The sequence below is a fragment of the Scomber scombrus genome, chromosome 7 (genome assembly GCF_963691925.1).
Source record: "Scomber scombrus chromosome 7, fScoSco1.1, whole genome shotgun sequence".
NCBI lineage: Eukaryota > Metazoa > Chordata > Actinopteri > Scombriformes > Scombridae > Scomber > Scomber scombrus.
In genome coordinates, this window is record NC_084976.1 from 8,615,212 (window position 1) to 8,639,091 (window position 23,880).

Consider the following 23,880-nt stretch of genomic DNA (forward strand, 5'->3'; position numbering starts at 1 on the left):
CTGTGCATGGTTGACTCTCTTACAATGGTGCTGCACGCATATTTTTTGTTAATTTGAACATTAGTTCTTGCAGAAATGAGTCATGTAAAATGATTGGACCTGCTCGTAATTAAATACATCAAGTGTTTGTGTTAGTGCTCTAATGCATGGTGTTCTAATCAGATTTAGCAGAGATTCACCTGCTACAGCAATGTTTTGCCCTAAAAAAGGTCTTCACCTCAGAAAACAGAAGATGGTGAAAGTGACATCATAGACAAAATAGTGCTTAAGAGTTTAATGAACAATCTTCCATTGCTTGTGCCTTTAGTGTCACATTTCCACCTTTTCCTGTTCATCGGGTAAGGTTCATCCCAGTTCAAATGTGAAATGTTAGCCCTGCTGGTATCTGCTGCAGCAGGAAGGGCACGGTCTTGTCAAAAGAGCCCATTGTGCTGCTGCGGTTTGTTGTGTGCCATGCAGGCCCAAACCCATAGATGACCCTTGTTGTTTCTGCGCAGGCCTGGGTGAGGCAGATGCGAACCAGAACAATGGCTGCGTCTCGGAGAAGCCGGTGGTGACTGACTCCACAGGCGCTGAGGGCCCCCACCAACCCTGGGACCCTGCCAGCACAGCTGACCCTGACGCCGCCACACCACGCCCCCACCTGGTCCGCCTCTTCTCCCGAGATGCCCCGGGCCGAGAGGACAACACCTTCAAAGACCGACCCTCTGAATCGGACGAGTTGCAGACCATCCACGAGCACAGCGGAGCGGCTTCAGAGTGCGGGTCGGACATCCCCGAACAGGACCTAGACTAGGCTAGCTTTTATCCCTCCCTCTCCTCTCTTTTCTCTTTTCCCTCCTCTGTCTTCAAGTCTCTCATTTAAGAGGAGACAAGAACCCCACATTTGACCAATTCAAATATACTACCAAACTACTACTACTTCTACAACCATGGCATCCGCAAGCAGCTCTGCACAGGCCGCCTTCGGACTGGGCCGGAGGAAGAAGAACCCCAGCCTCCTGGATCAGATTGGAACATTCTTTGGAGGGGACAAAAAGAGGAAGAGCAAGGTGAGGAAGGATGGAGGGTCGAGGTAAAAAAAACCTGACCCTCCTCAAGTATCTCAGTTCATTCTGCTGATTCACTCGTAGAACCACTTTTTTTATTTCTCATTCCTTAACAGATAAGAATATTTGTCATAGTCATGTGTTCTATTGTTGTTTTTATGGTGAACCAAGGTCTGACATTGTGTTAATTGTAACATTAACTGGCATAATAGGTTATGAATTAACAGTGGATAATGACTTTGGCTGGGGTTTGTTTTATTTTGTATTGTTTATTATAAAAACGCTGTGATTTTGAATCATTTAAGAGTACATTTCCATATTGTTCTCTTTTTTTTCTTTTATTTGAATGGTACTGACATGAGTAGCATTATTATTTTTGGTTCAATTCAATATATCTGTTGTAGGTGAGATATAGTCATAAGTGAATGGTGGATGTGTCCACTCTTTGCTGTTGTTATGCAGTGTGTTTATAGGAACATTTGTCAAACTGGAGTTAAGAACAGCTGTGTTTCAGTTCATCTACATCCCTAAATAATAATGATGATGATATAAAAGAAGGGGTATTTCATGCCTGCATCATTACGATGTAATACTGGTACATTATTTAGATTTGTTTTAGGGCATTAGGTACTCTGCAGAGAGTGACTTTCTTAGATTTCTCTGTCTCTGGGCTAATGTTTAAACATCTGGGAGAAGTGAGCCATATGGAGGTGCTCCACTACTGTTTGCATGCATGGTACAGCAATCTGCTAAGTCACTTTCAAAGTTAATGATGACTTTATGGTATGTAATATAAAAGAAAATTTTAACCTTCAAGGATATATTAGAGTAGGAGCATATTATCATCCCTGCTTTGGGAATATATACAAAAGTCTTTAAAGTAAGAACAGGCTTATCTGAAGTGATTATTTTAGCCTGCGTTGTTACTTAATTACTCTGCACTCAAGTGTTGTCAAGATACCAGAAGTTTGACCATCAGCAACTTCATTTGACACTCAGCCTTACAGATGAGGCGCACGTTGTCCAAAAACTAAATGAATAATGTTGGTTTAGTGTCTGTTATTGGTATTGTTCCATGTGGAGCTCCTGGCACCGGTTTGTCCACCATTTGAGGCAGACTGGGATCCAGTTCCAGACATGATGGACTGCTTGGCACAGTTGCCACGGCTATTAGGAATTCAGACAGCAGTTCTGTTGGTTCCACTGCTTTTCAGTTCATGGGCCATGTGTTCAGTGATGCCCTCTGGAGGGCAGTGATAAACTGGAGTTTCAGCTTGCGAAACGCTCGGCACAGTGATTTTTGGTTATCCTGACAACACTGCTGCAAAGTACTGACGCTAAATCCTAAAGCCTATTGTAAATCTGTCAGAAAGAGGAGATGCTGCTGTATACCTTCCAGCAAGAGTCATGGCTGTTGATTCAGACACTTGTTTTTATAAACCATGGACATTAATGATGATGGTTTTTAAAGGAAAGCTATGGTACAGTTAAGAAATTCCTTTGGGTAAAAATATCCTCTCTGGTTATAAGCTTTTTTCCAGCTCCTCTAACCCTGTGCTAATTCGAATTGGAGTGCTTTGGAAAGTTAATTGCAGAGAAAACATTGAACAGCATGAAAATATGCATTTCCCAATGCCTTATGTCAACTATGAAAAGGTTTTGAGTGAAAGATTGAATATGAAAATGATTTTATATATATATATGTGCTACAAATCTTTGCTTTAGTTTGGTGTGCTGATCAGATATTGTTTTTTGCCTTGATATAATTATACTCATGAAATGTTCAGGGAAATGTCAACAGAACAAATTTGAAGCTATCATTGAACATAAGGCGAGGGAGCAATTCGCTGCAGTATTTGTTTGATTTTTTTCTTTCTCTTCATGCCATAAAATGTACATGCTCTCTATATTGATGACAAGTTTACTAAAGAAAAAGTTGTACAAATATATATTTATGTATTCACCGAGGGTTTGCCTTCTAATGATGAGTGCTCACATCTCAAGTAAATGACAGACAGGTCTGCCCCACCTCCGTTGCCTCAAGCAAGAAAAAAAACAAAAAAACAAGCTGCACTTTCTGCTGCAAACTCTCTCACTTTTTATTCCCATAAAGAATTCAATGTGAAGACAGATACTGTTTAGCTTCATTTTTCTGATCCACCCTGCCTGTCTGTGTGCACAGATTCTCCACAGACGTTCTTAATGCAGATTGACTTAAAGGCAGCAGTATTAGAGGGATATTTGTGTCAGTGTTTTTTGTTGGGTCTTAATTATGCATGCTTATCTGAGTAACGCTGAATTGTTTTAATATTTGGCAGGTGTGGAGCCATTTGCAGACTGATATCCTGTGCTTTTCTCTTTTTTTTGTCCTTTGTCTGATTTATATACATAACTTTCAATCCAAGCCTGAATAGGGGCTTTGAGAAAATGTTAAGACAGCTGTTTCGGAAGTTGAGAGACAACGCCAAAAAAACCCAAACAGACAAACTCAAGTCTCAGGATATGAAATCTGCATATGACTGCTAACAGGTTTTGCATCATTTCAAATTACAGGGATAATTGTGCTTTAATTGGAGGGGAAATTAAGTTTGCATGAGCATCAGCCATTAAAGCAGAAATGATAAATAAAGAGGAAAGAGTATTTCAAGTCTTAATTTACATATTAATTTGTTGACTAAGAGATAAGTCGTTTAATACAGTGCAGGAGTGATATCTGTATATGAATCAGGCTTTAACAGAACAGCTCACAGTTAAAACCAAAACTCGTGTGATACTGTACTCTAACCCCAGTGTCTTGGATGGAGAGGTGGGGGTGAAACCTCCCTCACATACGCTCACCTCAGGTTCACTTGTCTTTGACCCCAGTCGGAGAGTTTGTTTGTTTGAACTCTGCTTGATCCCCTGTTTTGTAACGCCTTCAACTTTACAGTGGATACTTGTAACCGTCTGTTGTGAACTGTTGTGACCGCTGACCTGTTCCTAACCTGATCCTGTTCTCAGCTTTTGGATTATTGCTTGATTAAAACTCTTTAACAACACCCTCAGCGCTCTCTTTGTTTTGTTTTAATGCGTGTTTGGCTTGATGTCTCTCTTTTTTGGTTCCCCTTTTGCTGTAATAATGTGATACACTGTTTTAACTGCTCGGCTAACAACTGGGAAAGATGAATAGTTAGCCACTCTGATTTGTTATTACTCAAATTTTTAACTAGTGTTGTAATTTTATTTTTAGCGACAAAGAAAACCAACCACATGTAGAAAACTTTCAGCCTGTATTCAGTGTGCTTGGGCTTGTCTGCAGCCTTCCATATTACAAACTTTAAGACAAATGAATATGTTCCACTGGCACGTTAAAGTGCCAGAGAATGCTATTCCAGCATTCCAGTCACACATACATGGGTATAGTGCAAAACAAAAAGGGGAGTTATCAGAGAAGGTTTAATGGAAAGCAGAGCTGCTGTTTATCTCTGCTCTAATGAAACGGCAAGAAGAGCGAAAACCAATAAAACACCTCTCACTCTTTTCTCTCTTTCAGTTTGGCAAGGCAGAATGCCGGCATCACCGCAAACAACGTGCCAAGTGCGGTCTCTCTGACGCACGCACAAATTGAAATCCGTCCATTTAGACTCAGATTGGAGAGGAGCGCTGCCACATTTGAAGCGTATCTTAAGAATTAGCATTGACGTAAATGGCAGCTTGTTGGTGAGAATTAGCTCAGCGACAAAAGAAAAGAGTTCTGAAGAAATTCAGTCAAAACAGGATCATTCAGGTTTATTTCAATGTCTAAGACGCAGGAAAAAACTGTTTATGTTCACAATTTAGTTAACGAAGATGTAAATACAAACAGGCGTGCTGGCTCAGCAAATTATTGTTTTAATCCCACAATGCAAACAAACACTTCTTTGGATTTTGCAAAGACATGCATTTTTAATTCAATATAAAAACAAGCTGCAAATGATTGATACTGCAGACTTTAGCAGTCAAACATGAAAGAAGACAGTGTGAAGCCTCTGAGTTCAAGAAATTAAAAGTGCACATATGTTTTACTGAATATGACTCTTTCAATGAGTTCTAACAGTGCAGATAATGGCCCAATTAGCCTCTTTCTTATTTGTTATTTGATTTTGTGAGGCACAGGACCTGAATGCCTTCTGAGGGGAACAGCGAGCTGCAGCTGCCATGTTCATGAATCTTAAAGGGTGCAACTGCAGAAAGAAGGGGGTGAAAAAGCAGTCCCAAGAGTTGAATGTAATTATTCGTTCTTCTGCACAGTCTGATAGATGTGAAGCATCCTGCACAGCTCATAGGTGATGCGAGGAAGTGGATAAATGACCACTGGTTCAGTTCTGCAGCTGCTGTCTTTATACATTAATCAGCTTTCTAACAACCACTATGAGGCAGATGGGCTAAGTGAGAGTAAATGAATATGTAAATTGGAGTTGTTTCCTTCCATTCCGTGCTGCAGCTTGGTACCTGATTTGTGGAAAATTACTTTTCAGTGTGAAATAAGTGAACGTAGACAGAAAGCTGAAGTATTCCTTGTGAGGGTGATGATGAAATTGTCAGATTTTCCATGCATCGCCATGCCTCGGGATTAAATATTAAGCATCATCCATTATGGAGTGGATTCTTGGCCAGGCTGTGACCTCTAACCTGAGAGGAGGCAGTTGTGATCATTAATCTTTATAAACTGCAGGACACTCATACCTGGTGTGTGTCCCGAATCCTGATCTCTCACTTAGCCTCCCTTATTTCCACCCAGTTTAGATTATGAATCTGGAACACTGCATGTGTGACAGCAGAAACATCTGAGAGACACCCAGCTTGCTATCTAAATAATAGTTATTAAATAGTTGATAGGAAGATACTTTTTTTTTTTTTTTTCATTTAAGGTGTAGCTGAAGCCAGTTAGCTTAGCATTGAAACTGGGAATGCACAGGGAGAAAGAAACAGCTAGCCTGGCTCACTACATGATATCGTTAGCTTAAGAGGTGTTGATTGCCTGACTTTCATTGCAGTTTACTAAGATAGTAAACACTATACCTGCTAAACATGTTAGCATTGTCATTGTGGGCATGTTGGCTCAACTAGAGACTTAGCAATTTGGACAAAGCCTGGCTAGCTATTTTCCCAATTCCAGTTATGCTAAGCTAACTGTCTATTTGCTGTTTCTTTGTTATTTATTTAGGTATTGACCTTGTTATCTAATTTTTGGTATAGTATATTACCTTAAATGATACAAAATGATTTACTTTCATATTAATGTCTTTTTGTGTAGTCTGCATCCTAAAACAAACCAACTCTGCTTCAACTTATAGCTAACGTTACATTTGAAAAGTAATTTACAATTTCTATGTTCTTCAATATACACTCAGAGAGAACTTTATTAGGAACGTATATGCAATCCAAATCAACAGCTCTGCTATAAACTCTATTTTTATAAAACCTATATAAGGTGCTAATTCTTCTGTTTATTATTGAAGTAATAGTGGGTAATGTTGATGTACTGTATGTATTTATACTGAAGTTTTCCTAATATTTTGCTCACCCCATTAACGTTCATTGAACCACCCACTACATCCTCAATAATAAATATAAAGTAGAATTAGCACCTTTCTGACAATGTCATGTCAATGTGTTTGTATGTGTGTCTGTGTGTCTGTGTGTGGGTTGCAGGCACATGAGAAAAAAGCTGTCTCTCTGCACATCCTTTTTTTCTGTCTCCCACACACTCAAACACACGCACACACACCTGAAACCTTCTCTCTTCAGACATCAAACATGGATCAATGATTGTCACCTATGTGTTCAAAGACACTACTGAAGTGACAGGCTGAGAAGAATTTCAAATTACCAACATTACCAAAACAGCTTTTAAGTCAGCAACAGAAACTTAAATTTAATATTAGCTCAGATTTGGCAGAATGCCTCAGTATCAGGGCTCAAGATTTGAAAGTCTCCATCATCATTAGCAGCATTCCCTAAACTACTGGAAAGCTCATTTGCATTTCCCCTCCAAAAATATGTGTGATAGTCACTTGACATTTGAAAGCTTAAGTGGAATATTATAAACTACTGTGAAGTTATTTTTTGTCATCTTGATTTCTTTTTTTTGAAATGGGAAAAATAAGACAGAATATTGTTTTAAAAAAAGGGAAGAAAAATAGAGGAAATACAGAGAGGAGACTCATTCACATCAAAGGGACAACCAGCTGAAATGTAGAATGTACCAGCAGAATTCACAAAGCATTTATTTGATCTTTTCTTTCCCTCTCTCCCCATCGCTTCCTTTTTTTTTCATTTCTACACCACCCCCCAACCTCCCCGAACAAACGCACGCTGGCGGCCACCGAGGTCACTCTATTTTCTCCTCTCCCTTTCATATCTGCCTCCAGTTCCTATCATCTACATCATGGCAAAAACAGGCGCAGTCAAGCAACAATACATATACACGCACACAGACATGCACTTATTGAAGAGGGCATCATTAAAGGGTCACTAGTAAAGCACTTTGGGAGAGGCTTCAGGAGCTGGAATACACATGCTGACGTCAACAACAGAAAGGTTGGATTCACTCCCATTCAAACATCTGAAATGATCATTCTTGTACACAATGTAAATTTTGTTGTGTCCCCAAATGGAACAAAAAAAACTTTCTATAAACCATGATTATCTGGCTAGGTGTCTATTTGGAGTGGATTTTATTCTAGGTTTTGTTCTTTATTTGTGCGATGTGAAGTTTTCTGTCACTGTATTGGTCTAATTGTTTATTGGTCCATTTTCACCCAATTTCCATAAAAGACAGCAAGAGTGACGTGCAATGTAACACTTTATATTGTGTAACCTGTAGTGGTGGGGAAAGTTTCTCCCTTTTCGGTTACCTCAAGGTTGTTTGATGTGACATAATGGATGTGAATCATCAGCAGCACCTCCATCCCAACACACACACACACATGTACTGTATAATCACACACACACATTTTCATGTTACATTAATGGGGTCAGAGGAAAGGATGAATGAGGTAACATTAACCGAACATACTGCGTGGGTGGAAATTAGTTTTTTTTCCCCCGTGGGCTGCAGGTGGTTGATGGCGTTAGGTATTAGAGGAATTATACGTTTCACCTTTAATGTCTCTCTGCGGTTTTCATGAGTTAATAGTGGAAGTTTTACACAGGCCTCCAAGTCAGAGGATATCGACCTTATTAAGCTCTCCTCTTGACATTCCCTTTGTGTAGTCTGACTTTGAAGAACTTTGCTGCATTGATTTGTACTTCGGGATGATAATTAGACTCCTTTGTTGGGATCAAGTCACTGACAATACTGACATGTTCAACTGCTCATTTGTTCCATTTTAATTTGTTTTTAATGACTCGCAGCCAAAGGGTTTTTGCCAGTTTTGGATACAGGTTAATGAGGGAGGTGCCGTCAGCGACGTGAGGCTGCTATTAATGTCGCTGACTGCATACATTTCTGTGATTGGATGAAAGTTAACGTGAAGTTTTCTTCATGTATAGAAGTTCCCAATTGATCACAGCCTCTTTAAAGCTCTGACAGATGTCAATGTGAAAACTACCCATCTCCAATGAACAAACATTTAAAATAACCAAGACTGTCATCAAACACATCAAAATGCAAATTACACTGCAAACAGGGTTACTGTTTATGTAATGATTTTTAGTTGTAGAGACTCATCTTTGTTGCTTTGGCAACACATGATGTATAGGCAGGACAGTTCCACTGGCAAGTGAATACATTTGTTTTCTCTTATCATTCATCAGGTAAGTAGACCTGGAGGACAGTGCTCATAAATCTCAAGGGCCATTTTCTTGATTGCAATGCTTTATAAACAGGATTAATTACATGATTATACCTCACGTCAAAAGATACATAATCGTTTCATGATTATTATTTTAAAACTCCCCCTGACATTTTTAGGCCACATCATTTTGTTTCTATCCCTGATCATGTATCTGTGTAACATATATGTCTATTGTTCCTTTCCTTCCACTCCCTTTCTTTTCCTCCTTAGGGATCTTTCCGTGGTGCTCTGTCTCCAGGCCCTCAGAAAGCCTCTGCGACTTCCCCACGCAAGCGCGGAGCAGAGAACGCTGTGGTCCATTTCTTCCGCACGATCGTGAGTAAAGTTTAGATTTAAAACACCCACAGTCACAGAGTCTATGAACAGATCCTTCAGTGTGCTCCTACAGTGTTGTCATGTGTTCCCAGACAGTGCTCTGCCATGTTTTTTCTCTTTGCTCCTTTGTTACCTTTTCTGAATTGTCACTAACTCTGTCAAACCTCTACACTCTTTGTATTAACTCATCTTCAGGTGTCCCCTGCCCCTCCCAAGTCTAGGGTGAGTCTGTTTATAAAGCTTCTTTTGGAGTTGGAATTTACACTCACACATAGGAAATACATAAATTAAATTGAATCTGGTGTAATTCTATTTATGTGCACTTAGTTTTAAACTAGACTACAAATACCATTCTTTACTGTTGATATTGACAATTTTCCTTAAAGTCTGTTTTTAGGTTTAGATTCCAAAGTTATAATAATACAAATGTAGGATTACACCTTCATAACTGTAATTCTTAGACCTGTGAAACATTAGGAGTAGATTTTGAATCAAGTCAGATTTTGAATGAGATTTTTATGAGCATGGGCTGGGCATGTAATTACAGTAGAATCTGCTGAGGTGAAAGGCTTCCCATTGACAACCAGTTAAAGATCAATAAATTAATAAATACTGTATCACTTCTGTCATCAAAGGTTGATGCCAATGACTGCCCATCATCTGATTAAGAAGATACATTATTTACCTCTGAAACTCAGCTAGTTCAAATTTGCATAAAAGTTGCAACACTTGAACAAAGAAAACAAATGTTTACAGTGTTTTTAAAGGATAACGATAAATACAAGAATACAATGCATTTTAAAAATGTGAAATATATCATCTATGTCTTTAGGCTTTGTTGTATTGTGCTGTTGAATGTCACTAAATGTGTGCTCTTTTCAATGTGAGCATCCGCCTTGCTCCTCTCTCCTTTCCCCCCCACACACACTTGCCCTCCTTCCCTCTACTCCTCATCTGCTCCTGCCCCCTGTGACCCTGTGACTCCTCCCCCACCCCGGACGGACCCTCCTACCTGCCTCCTCTCCTTCCCATCATGCCATCTTTGCGCCGAGTAAGACACACATTTCTCTTTGTCCCCCCTCTCCCTTTTTACTTCATGTCCTTGTCTCTTGTTTCTCTACACATCCAGTGGAGAGGACTAGCAGCCAAGATAGGCCTGGTAGGTGGTTTTTGAAAAAGTGCAACAACATAAAAACAACACAGAGGTATCATGCCTAATTTAACTCGAGGGCAAGTGAGGTCTTCCTCTCAAGCCTCCAAGTGTGACGCCTGTGGCTCTGTTTCCATTTAGCCTCCATCAACCACTTTAGTCGTTATAATCTGACCATACATCAGTGATAATGTCCTCATTTCCTTCCGCCTTGAGCCCATTTTCAAAGATTTCATTCCCATTTTGTAGCTTTGCAGGCTGACTCATCCATATCATGTGCACATAATGTATGTTCATGATAACACAGGCATGATTCTGTTCTTCATTACCCTTACCCTGTTTCATTTCATAAAATTCCTCTGTGGCTGGCTGAAGTCAGGCTGTCGACTGCCTCTTTTGCAGATGTTATCAGCACTTAATTTAAGGTCCTCCTGCATGTGTGTGCGTGTGTGTGTGTGTGTGTGTGTGTGTGTGTGTGTGTGTGTGCGTGCTTGTCCTGAATCATGTAGCTGCAGAGAAGTAGTTGGGGGTAGAGGGTGAAGTGGCTTGGACAAAAGAAACTCTCCTCAGGGACTGTATGCAAATGATTAAGGTTTAAATTGGGGTACACGATTAAATACATATCATTTTAAGATGGTTCCATCATTTTGACATGTTGTAGGGAGTGCGTTCAGTTTGTTCTAAATCAAAGGGAGAGTTCAGAAACAACATTAATGTTGCCGGGGACGACCTTTATATTTAGGAGCCTCCCTCACCACTCAAATCATTTTTGTACGGTCCCTTATCTGAGAGAATGAATCTCAATATAAAACATGCCCCTTTTTCCAGTTCATAGAGTTCTTTTTCATGCATACAGTATTTGATCAGATGCTACTTTTGGTTCAACCAGCCACGCTTTGAAATGTTGACCAGATAAAATAAATTCAGTTCATTGCATGCAACACAATGTCTAGCATTGGTTTTTGCATTCGTTGTCATGTTTTGAAGTGCCAGTCAGACCTGCACAGGGTGTTTTGCAAAGAAATTCCATCAACTCTCTTCTTTTGCATTGGTGGAACAAACATTATTGACAATATATGCAAGGAAGAAACTTTCCCTTTTCATATGAAACTTTGCTGCTTTGTAGCTTTCCTTACTCATGAATAGTTCACACAAAAATACTTGGATGAAAATCTCGCCAGAAATGGAACACAATTACACTGTAGGGCAAAATTGGATTGTACGCAATCGATACCTCATTCTCTCAGATATTTGGGTTTTTGTAGAGCGCAGCGATCTCTCACGCTCAAGCGCACCCTGGAGAAGGAGGTCTCATGTATTCTATTCTCTATTCTCCCTACTCTCTGAATTTTTTATCCGCCCTCAACTGAATTGAAAATGAATGTGAAGCTCTCTGTAGGAAGGTCAATCACATCTTAATTCCCTGCCATACTTCTGCAGGACACTTCTAACACAATGACTCCTTTTCTTCCTCTGCCAGGGCGATCAGAAGTCACAGTCTAAAGCCAAGAAGGCCGGCGCAGGGGAAGGCACCCTGACTAGGATCTTCAAAATGGTAAAAACTGCTCATCGGACACTTTAGAAGTCATTTCCCAGTAGCTTCTCTTCTTTTACCTGGGAAGTGAAATATATATATCATTAATCACTGTTTCGCCCTTGTTTTTTCTGCCTCAGTGATGATATCAGCAGCAGAGTGAGTAACTGATACGTGATGGAGGCATACTTAAGTTTAACTCACTCCGCATTTGTTCAACATTGATATGCTTAGAAGACATCCTAATCTCATTACTACTGCAGAAGCAGCAGAATAATAAGAGGCTTTTAGAGACAAGATGGATCACTGTGCGTGCTACAAGCTTTACGCAAGTGCTGATATAATCATGCTGAAGATGGTAAATCCAGTTCTGATAAGGGTCCAGAGGTGCCATACCTAACATACTGTAACAGCTTCATAGGGAAGGGGTGGTTGCTTATCCACAATGTGTAATATAACATTATTATGCGATGTCATCAATCACTTGTCAAGCACGACTTGCTCCTTCAGAAGCTGTGAAGGACTCACTGTGCACAAGTAGCAGAATATTAAGTGTTGATTAGGCACAAACCTACAACAGCTGTCATTCAGTGGCCAGTGATGTTAAAATTAAAGATCTTGTGAAGATCTTTTTGGAATAATTAGGATGTCAGTCAATTATATTGCATAATAATATAATATAAAACTATTGAAAATAGGTCATATAGGCTCCCATGGCTACATGAGTGGTTTATATAAGATGAAAATTAAATGTAACTGTATAAAGCTCTGATGAATCCAACTAGTATGTGACATAGTGAAGTGTTTTTCAGCTAAAGAAGATAATGGGTTCCAGGTCAAAAAATAAATACATTTGTGTGTGAAACTGACCTGGAATTAGTGAGTTTTTAAAAAAAAAATCAAAAAATCAAAAAAATCAAGTTGAAGCTGGAGTGGATGTCGATAACCTCATTTAGCTTTTTCCACACATGAAATGTCAAATCTACTGCAGAGCACAGATGGAAGTCATGACACTGTGATCCTGCTGCTGTATGACTAAGTGGAAATTGAATTTCAAACTCCTACACTGAAAGTCTCAGAACATCTAATTTAATATTATGACATTCACTCAACTTTTCAGCTTCAGTAGATTCACTAGCCTTTACTTTAGACTGCTTTATTCACAACTGCTTGACTTTCTAATTTCCAGAGAAGCTCCTTATTAGTTTATTTGTTTTCATACATCATAAAAAGGAGTGGCGGCTTTCACACTCTGCCTGTTTCAAGTTTTAATTACATGCTCTCACTGTACCTTAGATTAGTTAGTTTAGCAATTACTGAAGGTGGAGAGAAATCCAAATTTCCCCGGGGTTGCATCCTCATCTGTAGTGGTTAAATTGTTGTCACTAAGCTCCATGAGAGTAAACAGCTCTAGAGATGACGAACTTCTGGGATGCTCGTTTCAAATCTTTTTGCTACGGCTAATTAGCGTTGACTCAGTGCAATCGCACTATCACTTCCGATTCTTTCACACATACATGGGCACCACAGTCCAAATGGAAATGAGCATAAAGCCACACTAACTTTTAATCACTGCTTCACACTTTGTTTCTATTCATTTTCTGCATTTAATTTCAGATTCCAATCTATTGCTGGGTATTGAGTTTTTGTCCTTTGTGACAGATAATGAATTTCATCTGAAATGGCTGTAAGAATAGCTGAGAACAAAAGCGCAGTCTTCAGCCTTCTTTTTATGAGGAGTAAAACGCTTCTCACAGTATGGATTATCTTCTTAAGCAATCCATAAAGATGTGTCTCATTTGTATAATCTTTCCGCCTTTCAAAATCTTCTCGACTTTTTGATTTGAATGAGAGAGCGGGATGGAAAGCGCAGTACAGTCTCAGACTGCTTTGAGATAAACTCAGGATGTCTAAACTGAAACTTTGTGGACAGAAAAAACAAATGAGAAGGGAAGGCTTTGCATCTGAAAAAGAATGACAAGGCTGAAATGTGACAAAGAAAACAGATTTGAAGGATCTGTGAAACAATATGTTATTACATGTGGTCAGAGGATAAACCGCAACCCAATATCCTCTGTAACTTTTTCACTTTACTTTAAGGACAAACACAACCGGAGCTTAGCTTGTTAAAAAGAGTCAAGACCTACTTGTACAATTATGAACTTCCATGTGCAACGTCAACCATGTATGGAAGCTTGTTGATGCCAAGAAAAGGAAAAAACTGATGAAAACATCGGAATGATTAAAATAAAATGACTTATTGTAAATCAAGATTATAAGATACTAAATCCAGTCAACAAGTGACTTTTATAAGTCAAAATTATAAAATAATAAGCAAAGATTGTAAAGACAAAATAATGACATGCTAAGAACTTTGTTCTTAGCATTTGTATTTTGACTGACTACCTCAGGATTTTGAATCTGCATATTTATGACTTATAATTTTGTAATTCTGACTTAGGAAGTGAATATTTTGACTTTGTTTCTCCAAATTATCTTATATTTTTTTAATTTAGTGTCTTGTAGATTTTACTGAGCATCTAATAATTTTTTGACTTACTATGAGTCATTTTATTTTTATCATTCCCAACAGTTCATTTCTTTCTTTATTTGTTCTCCTGGTAGAAGTCAGCTTCCAAAACTATGTATCATTGCAGGACTGAAAACTGCCCACAAACATATTAACCTGCTTATTTCTCACATTAAAGGACTATTCTGACTTTTTAATGTCAAGGCCTGGTCACGTTACTCAATACATCTTGTGATTTTCACTTTCAATTATTATCATATATAATCATAAAAGTTATTACTATACAAGTTTTCACATGTCAGGCTTGATGAAACTAGTGAAACCTGACAAGTCACAGATTTAAGTTACCCAAGTTTTAAATTGCTGATGATTCATAATAACCATCGTCCATGGTTGAAATTTTACTGTCAGCAGAGATTGCTGACAATGACTTAACTTAAGTGTTGGAAAGGCCTTCAGACAGAGCTGTCTACTGAGTTGATAACTTTCATCTCACATTGAGTGAAATGACCTACGGGCCAGGCTCCAAAAATATCAGTGTAGTCCTTTCAATGCCGAATGAGACTTGAGGGGCTGCCATCTCCATATACTCACCAGATATGTCTTGTCTGTTACACAGGGAAGCAGGAGTGCTTCTCCAGCCAAACGCTGAAGTCCCTCTCTACAACCCCTTCCAACAGCACGAGGGCAGATGTTCAAGAACACGGGACTAAAGTGGGGAAAAGGAGGAAGAAAAAGAGGAAATCTTGTCACCCCTTAAACTCACCTTCCCTTCCACCTCTGATTAACACTCTAATGATCGCTAAACCCCTCATCTCCCCTATTACCCACCTATACCCCTTTGGCTGGTAGATAGCGACACAATCTGTTGCCCCCCCCCTCCCTTGCATGCATTGTGCTGAGTCTGTGCAGTCATCATCATCGGTGTGAACTCTTTGCTGAAATTGATCCTGAAGCCGCTCACATGTGCAGCCTGAATGACCCCCGGCCCCTGCCATGGCTCTCGATACTTGTGCTTGATTTTCTGTGGATACGTCTTTGATGGTTTTCTCTAACAAAAAGGTGGTGAAACCGAAGCAGACCCGAAACAGTTGAAGGTTCAGGCCGGTGCAAGTCCGATTGACTTGACCGTCATTGCCATTTGCCGATTGGTTGAGAAGACCGGGTCGATTCGGTTTCAGTAGAGAGCAATTTTTTTGTCTTTTGTCAAATTGTCTACGTCATTTCCTCTGTCTGTACACCTAAACATGAACCTGTGTTTTAAGTATTGTTTCGTGATATAAAATTAACCGATTTGACATTATTATGAGAGCCATTTTGGTCACGATGTGTTTTCATTCTACCCTTGTGTCGTAGCTGTAGTTAAGTGTCCTGTCATAAATGTGATGTTGATCTATGTTTGTCATTAGGGCCTTAGGCTGGCTGTGGATTTTGTGGTAAACACTGAATTTCTTAACCTTCTAAATCAATTTCTGCAATAGTCACTGAAACAATAGATTAATTAGTCATTTCTAATGTCTTATTTCTTTTTCAGTCCAAGAGATAATGGCATACACTGATTTCCCCTCCTCTATGCGCATGACTAAATTATGTTGTAGTGCACTTTTCTGCCTTTAAAAACAGCCAGAGTCTGAATCTGAAGCGTGATGGCGTGATGCAAACACGGCTCCTCCACCACGCTGCCAGTTTCAGATGTTCCCTCTGTGCATTAGTGTAGGTTTCTCCTTTGTCTTCATTGTATTTTGCACAGCACATATATTGTGTAAAAAAACAACAAAAAAACAAGTGCCTGTCCTCCTGATTACCAAAAAAAAAGTGCTGTGCTGGATAATTTCAAAACACAATTTCAAAAAGGTGCTCTGTGACTAACTCTGTAATGACACATTAAAAGGTGTTTTATGAGAACGTGCGATCTGCAAGTTTTCAGAAAAAAACAGTCGGTCGAAGAAAAGAACATCCATCTTCCAAATGTGTTATAAAAGCAGGCATGTGTGTGATCTGTAGCGTTCATCTCTCTCTCTGTTTGTGTGCTTGAGCCTCTTGAGTACTGTGTTTTTTTTCTGAATGGATCCTGTGAATGAATGTAAAGACCCTCCTCATTATTGTATGTGTAATAAACATGACCAGCCACTTAACTGAAAATAAAAAATAAAAATTATAAAACCAACTCTACTCTTACCCCTTGTGAAATGTGTGTTTTGTGTGGAGCGGCATGACCAAAAGCAAATGATGCAACATTTAAAAAAAAAAACTGAAGTGAATTAAAAAGGATGTAATGGGGTCAGGTCACAGCATCACGGTGGAAAAAAAGGTCTGACACAGTTTCTTTCATAAAGCAGGTATTCATGAGCCATTTGATCATCATTATTCATGCCAAGTTTTCAGAGCTACTCATGACTGGAGTAGGTGGGAGCACCATTCAGACTCAAGTATAAATGGGACCATAACACACAGGATATGTACTTTCATGTCATGACAAAAAAAAGAACAAAGGGCAGCTGATGGGGGAACTGGCAATATGAACGAAACACTGGTGACTTCCAATTCATACTTCCCCCAAAAAGGACACAATATAATTATTTTACCTCATGTAAACAAAACATTTTCATTCCTTTCACATAACCTGTTCACATGTTCCCACGCAACAATGTTCAGATGCTAACACCTGCCGGGGACCAAATTAAGTTAGTTGGTTAGTTAAGTTTATGGTCTCAGTTGCCAGTTTAACGTTTTCTTCAATACAGCATGACATTTATTCTGTAAATTATGGTCCCATTTGGTCTAAAATAGATGGTAAAGCAGGATGTGATTTTGGGCGTGGCTACCTTATGATTGACGTGCTGCAGATGGACCGTGGGGAGCTCCTCCTCAGCTCAACACTCTTGTCCAAATATGGTCATTTTTCAACATTTCTGGCTCCAGAAAAATCACTTGGTCAAAATTCCTAAATAAACGCTTCAAAACTGGGGTCCACAAACCAATGGGTGATGACATGCTGGCTGCTCCATTACTGGAAAAAAAGTTATTCCTGTAAATTATAACTTGTTTTTACATTTGAGTTTGTGTACATATTAAACAATTTGAACATAACATGTTAGTTATTGAGCTTTAGAAGTACTGATAGGCGGAGCCAGGCTCACTATTTTCCAGTATTTATACTAAACTAAGCTAATTAGTTGTTGGTTATAGCTTACTATTTAGCATACAGATATAAAAACATATGGAACATGCTGTTTTCAGTCCTTATGCTAAACTAAACTAATCAACTGCTGGATTCCATTATCAACATTTTGGGAAACATGCGCTTACATCTGTATGCTAAGTATGAAGCTACAACCAACAACTTAGCTTATCTTAACATGAAGACTGGAAGCAAGGGGAAACGGCTAGCTTGGCTCAGCTCAAAGGTAATCAAAATCCACTTACCAGCATTTCTATTTCTTTGCCAGGCGCAGTGATTTCCTGGAGTAGGTTTGGACAAAGCCAGGCTGTTTCCCCCTGCACCAGTTTTCCAGTCTTTATGCTAAGATAAGCTAATGACCTGGCTAATGATACACAATACTGCATGTAAGAATAACAACTTTCAATTATTAGAAAAATTACTTTAATCTTCTTAATTTGTTATGGACAATAGAAAATACAACTGCAAAAAAAGAGAAAAAAACAGCTTATTGTCTGTACATTGGCTTTGCTTGATAACAAACACAACATTATTATCTTATTACATCTTTCCAACTAAATCATTTCATGGCAGTTCATCAGAAAATATATGCAATCTAACTACACTATTTACAAAATGAACTACAGAATAGAAAATGTCGGAGCTGCAAGTGTTAATGATATGACGACAACATGAAACACAATGCTGACAAATGAAACGTCATACAGCATCAAATCCAGAACAGTGTCCTCACAGCTCACTGTTGTACTTTACAAACCACTTACTGTAAAGGTGCAGTGTATACAATTTAGTGGCATCTAATCATTAGATTCTAATGGTGAGGTTGCAGATTGCAACCAACTGAATACCCGCCCCTCTCCCCTTCCAAGTGCATAGGAAAACTTACGGTGGCCTAGAATAACGCAGAAGGCCTTCTATAGAGCCATTGTTTGGTTTGTCCATTCTAGGCTACTGTAGAAATATGGCGATGCAACATGGAGGGCTTCGTGGAAGAGGACCCGCTCCCTACGTAGATATAAAGGGCTCATTCTAAGGTAACAAAAACACAATGATTCTTATATTAAGGTGATTATACAAAAATTCAAACTTATGAATATTATATTACATTTCTGCCAAGTCTGTTCTGCTAAATGCCATTACATTCTACACACTGCACCTTTAAGGTGTTGTATTTGAACTAAAACAAACGTAGCAAACTACAAATGCCATTTCACATCAGGTAACATTAAGATGAAATATGTACAGTATAAATAGGTAAAAAAAAAAAAGATTTTCCGTAAACCAGTGAAAAAAAGCATTTTGCGTCATTTGCTGTTACACAGCTGCTTTTGAAGCCATGACAGCAGTACAATTGGTTGCAGCTCTACATATGTCCCTATGAGCAGACCAGTAATGGAGAGGCAAGACACTGGTTCCCTGGGGAGCTTTTTCGCAGACTCCGCAGTTCCTCTCTTTCCAATAGCGTCAGTATTAGAGGGACCTGCTATCTCCTGACTGGAGAATTCTCTGGGATGCCTGTGTTTATTGAGCCAAACCTCTCCGGAGGTTATCATATTGATGACAATCAGACAGTAAAAAAACAGATAATTGTCATTAAGCCAATCACAGGGAACCAGACTCCCCTAACTCCACTGCTAATTTGGATAAACAGCAGTGGGCTGCTTCAGCGGTAAAAGCCCTCAGTATACAGCAGAACAAATGTATAATGTCTCAAACCTTTTTCTAACCAAATAACCCTTTTGAAAGAAGGAATATGTTAGGCAAAGCTTTGCTGTTTCGCTGTAAAACTTAATCAGTGCTCAATACACTTTACAGTGATTTTTGACTCTTGGGACTCGTGTGGTTTGTTGTCAGTCAGGGGAAAACGTTGTGCCAGTCTCCAGATGACTCAGGAACCACTTCCAGGTCAAGTTCAGGTGTTACATCGACCTGGGACGCTGATTCTTCTTGGCTCAGGGACACTTCCTGCATCTGACCTAGAGGTAGAAAACAGGGAAAATGAGGAATGAGAAAAGATTTGCATGATACGATTAACAGCACTTTGTAAACCAGAAGAAAAGCCCATAAACACACATTTACAGAACAGCACCAGTAGCTCTGTTTTGTGTTCAATTTGCCAGTGGCTGTTATGCAAATGAGACCATTCATCAAAAAGCGATCTATCCACCACTCTCCTCTCATTTTCTCTGCTCTTTCTTCTGAAAATGCCACGTCTGTTACAAAAACTATATAAGACTTGACAGATATAGAATATCACTGCGGGATGTAAGGGTAGCATATGCCATATGTCAGAATACATTCAGCTAAAAATAAATAAGAGCACAAAATAACAATAAGTCACTTCAGTGCTGGCTGAAAGGTTCAGACACGCTTTCTGTTCTGCTGCAGGCCACACACTGAATTGAGTTTTACAGTGGGAGTCATTTAATTATCTCCCTCTATTTTTGCTCTCTGTATCTGAAACGCTTCAAACACATATTCATTAAGTTGCAAGTGTATGAGTGTGCATCTCGAATCCTCCTCCAGTACTTGCAAAAAAAAAAGAAGCAAAATGACTGTGAAAGAGAGTCTTCCTCTTTCGGACATGGAAAAACTACTTGAACGGACACACACATGCGCAGCAGACCTGGACCTAAATGTCAGCCTGGGAACTTACATCATCATGTGTAGTAGTACAGTTACATATTAGGAATTGACATACAGGTATTTGCCATACATTTGCACTAAAATGTGGTTCAGTTTGAGGGGAAAATACCTATGGGATCCATAACATTGCCATTTAGCAGCAATTAAACAGGATCAAATGGTGTGAGTGGTTTCTTCCAATTATTTTTCATGTTAAAATAGCAAGTTTACAGTTCAGCTAAATATATCTTTCGCTACAGCTAATGAGAACAGAAGAATGCTCCTATCTGTTAAACCAAAAATTACTTTTTGAATATTCCTTCTCTTCTTCTGCCTGCAGTGATAACCTCATGCCAGAGTTATTAAAAAGTTCATACACTCCCATAACGACTTGGATCTAAAACTGGTAAAAGGCTGGAGGATCAGACCATTCTATGTGGTTGGAATGGTGTTTTTTTCCACCTCAAGATCAATATGATTAACTCCCAGAGTCTCTACTGATTCTACTTTGTTTTTAAATGAAGTCACATACTTTTTGCTATGCCCAAAGATTGCACATGTTGTATATAATGCCAAACATAGATCACATCATCACCTAAAATAATTTGGCATACCTTGGTCCCAACAGAGGCTTCAAACTCTTCCAGGAGTTTAACGGTATTTTACAAATTTCTAAAACATAATCTAACCTGGAGGAATATTGTTTTGATTTCTACAGATCTTCATAGAACACATAACGCCCTGAAAAAGTGAATTAAGTGCGCTCTAACCTTGTAGAGTCCAGGCCTTATTCCCAACGGCACTACAGACACCGGTGTTTCTTTAATTATCTACATCCACCCAGAGGGGAGACATGAGAGAAAACTTTTGTTGAACTGCTAAGATTGGATCAGTCAGCACTCTTCTCCTCCTCGGATCATCTTCAATAAGTGTGTGAATGAAATGAATACCAATACATCTCTGAGTGTGTGTATGTAGCACTCTTGCCCAAGGTTGAGGCTATGAGGAAGAGGTAATGAATTAACATTCAGGATGTGCTAAACTGATATCAGAGAGGAAGTTTATGTGCTGTCACTTTCATGCGATCAAAAATGAACCTGTCATCAGTTCCCCTGCTTTAAAAGGTTTGTTATATATAATTTAGATATCTGCTATAGACTGTGTGTGGTAAAGTTGTGTAAATATTGCTGTTGCTATTTCACCTGTGCAACTGAGGGCATAGGAAGGTAATTACAGTAGTCATGTAGCCTACACAGGGAAGTTACAAGTAAACAGCTAGAGGCGAGTTAGGAACTGAGGAAGCTACACAGATAATTAACTGTGTGTGGGCACCTGTGTGTTTTTATATCATCCATTCAATGCAGCCAGCGCTTGTAGGTGTTCTTACATCTATATACAAAGAAAATGTCAAACACATATTCCATGGCAGACCTTCTTTTTTTGGAACCACCACGTGTTGAAAATGACTTCAGATTCCCTCAAGTGGCCTTTTTTTTGTTTCGCCTGCCACCGTACATTAACGCTGAGTGCGTGGGCGACCGAGTGTTGCCATTATGAAGCTCTCTCCCAACAGCTAATGAGAAGGATCATCAAGTGAAGAGTCACAGACACAAAACTTGAGAGATAGTGCTCTGTAGGGGGAAGGCCAACACTTCCTCTCCATCAGCAGTCTCAAGTGGCCACACAAATGAAGACATAAATTTCATTAAAAAATGCTCGTCTGCCCTGATACTCTTGGAAACACTGTTACACGTCAAAGTGAACTAAGTTGACAGAGAGCCAAAAGAGATGATGTGTCTTCTGTCGTCCAGCTGCATTAACAGCTGGCTGTTCGTCCGAGTGTTTTTGTGTGTGTGCTCTGGCACGGTGCCAGTCAGCTGCTCACCGTAGCCGTGTGACCTCTTCATGTGGTGTTTCATGTTGCTCTTCTGGGTGAACCTGATGCTGCACACCTCACACTTGAAGGGCTTCTTTCCAGTGTGTTTGACCATGTGAACCTGCAGGGCGCTCTTCTGATTGAAGGCCTTGTCGCACTGACTGCACTTAAAGGGACGCTCACCTGCATTACAAAAAAAAAAGCAAAAAAGCAGACCCACAGATAATTTATCATTCTACTGGTGTTGCAATGTTTATTTGTATCCATTAGATTGCTGCTGTCAGCTTAATTGTGATACACAGTATAGTACTTTGGTATACAAAGTGCAAATAAATGTCACTGCAGTGGCAATTATTGGAAATAAAAGCAACATTAGATAGAAAAACAAGTGTGTTGCTCAAACTACACTTTTAATATGAGCCCAAAAATGTGTTGTGCTGCTGATATTCACTCTATTAAGCAAATCAATTAACTTTAGTGCCCTTATAGAGCATTATACCCAATGAAGTCAGAGTAAAAAGGTATGCAAATGTTTAATTACTGTCACAAAATGCATTTAGAAATCTATCTGCTGATCCATTCAGACCAAAATGAAACTTAGTTTACAAGTTTGAATAAATACAACATCTTGAAGCTGGGGAAGCAGAGTGCATAATCTCACAATATTGAAATCATTCCCACCATCCACTTTAGTTTGGCTACATTCACAGCTTTCACCGCCATGGGGTTTTTGCCAAAACCCACCGGCTAACACATCACACAGCATGCAGCACACACACACAAACACATGCATATCAGTAATTCATATACATTTCTGTTAGATTGTGCTTTGTTATTGTGATGTTGATGAAAATGGTGTTATATCAAAAAGAATATTGTGTCCTCATTCACGAGGCACGCTCTCTTATTAAGCATGAGGTATATAAGCAATATTATAGGCATTTTCAATGAACCAAAGTTTCATTTTGTAGTTTTATTAATAATTAAATTGCAATGTCAATAATACATTTTCAATTATTAGCTTCTTAGATGTGAAACTGATTTATTTTATATTTATCTTACCTCTTTTAAAATCAAAATTCACATCACTGTATGTGGCGACTCCATTCATTTCATTACTGCTGGTCCCTACAGTATATGATTCTTCTTTATTTATTTATATTTGTGTTTTGCTCAACTTTGTACTGTTATGACAGACACACACCAAAGTGTTGTTTATTCTCTCCAGCCAGTGGGGCTCTGTTGGATACCTTCTGACATGAAAGCTGCAGTATCTTACATAAATCACTGCTCTTTGTGCTCACACACTTGAATGCTGAAAGAAAACTGGAGTCAATTTCTGTTTCAAGTCCTGTTACTACACACACACTCTAAACTATATATCAAGATGTGAAAAAGCATCAGCTCACATCAAGCAAAACTGAGGGATGGAAGGTAGACTTAAGAGATATTAGTGGAAAACATTGTACTTCTGAATGTTTGGTCCAAGTAACTTTTTTCAATGTTGCCTAGAAACAAAAAAGAAAAAGAAAAATTGGCACCATGATGGGGTGAGATGAACCAGTATATAGACAATCACAATCTCCCTTAACACTATTCAAATATGTCTATTTAAATGGTAATGGGGCAGTAAAATGTGTTCCTTTCTGTACAGTGAGGGCTGGTGCTCATGTCTGGCTGCCTAGGATTTCACAGACAGATGAGGCATTCATAGCATTCAGCGGTTTATTAGCTGAGTCTCTATGACACTGTTCACACCTGGTGTTGATATGTGTTTTGGGTGATCCGTTCACAAGTGGA

General features: G+C 39.1%; 3 protein-coding genes across 6 annotated transcripts in view; 2 read left to right on the plus strand and 1 right to left on the minus strand.

Annotated features, from left to right (window-relative positions):
- LOC133983709 (myelin basic protein-like) overlaps positions 1–796 on the plus strand; it is a 45,810-nt gene extending 45,014 nt beyond the window's left edge. For both annotated transcript variants that reach the window (XM_062422879.1, XM_062422880.1), the window contains one exon: positions 498–796. In XM_062422879.1, the coding sequence (XP_062278863.1) occupies positions 498–796 (299 nt within the window). The remainder of the gene's footprint in view (positions 1–497) is intronic.
- LOC133983711 (myelin basic protein-like) lies at positions 796–16,576 on the plus strand. Of its 2 annotated transcripts, XM_062422881.1 has the most exons (5): positions 796–1,052; positions 9,080–9,184; positions 9,380–9,406; positions 11,824–11,889; positions 15,018–16,576. In XM_062422881.1, the coding sequence occupies exons 1-5, from the start codon at positions 933–935 to the stop codon at positions 15,048–15,050; spliced, it is 351 nt and encodes a 116-aa protein (XP_062278865.1). In that variant the 5' UTR covers positions 796–932; the 3' UTR covers positions 15,051–16,576. The 2 variants fall into 2 exon arrangements, with proteins under 2 accessions (XP_062278865.1, XP_062278866.1); XM_062422882.1 differs by lacking the exon at positions 9,380–9,406 and having other exon boundaries at positions 11,815–11,889.
- A 1,369-nt stretch (positions 16,577–17,945) lies between these two features.
- Positions 17,946–23,880, minus strand: part of LOC133983666 (zinc finger protein 236-like) — a 53,670-nt gene continuing 47,735 nt past the window's right edge. For both annotated transcript variants that reach the window (XM_062422822.1, XM_062422820.1), the window contains exons 31-32: positions 22,090–22,263; positions 17,946–19,555 (exon numbers count right to left, since the gene is read on the minus strand). In XM_062422822.1, coding sequence (XP_062278806.1) covers positions 19,434–19,555; positions 22,090–22,263 — 296 coding nt within the window. In that variant the 3' untranslated portion in view covers positions 17,946–19,433. The remainder of the gene's footprint in view (positions 19,556–22,089; positions 22,264–23,880) is intronic.

Coding starts and splice junctions, on each gene's coding strand:
- LOC133983711 (XM_062422881.1), top strand. CDS start 933: ATGGCATCCGCAAGCAGCTCTGCACAGGCCGCCTTCGGACTGGGCCGG. Junction 1,053..9,079: donor ACAAAAAGAGGAAGAGCAAG/GTGAGGAAGGAT, acceptor TTTCCTCCTTAG/GGATCTTTCCGTGGTGCTCT. Junction 9,185..9,379: donor TCCATTTCTTCCGCACGATC/GTGAGTAAAGTT, acceptor ACTCATCTTCAG/GTGTCCCCTGCCCCTCCCAA.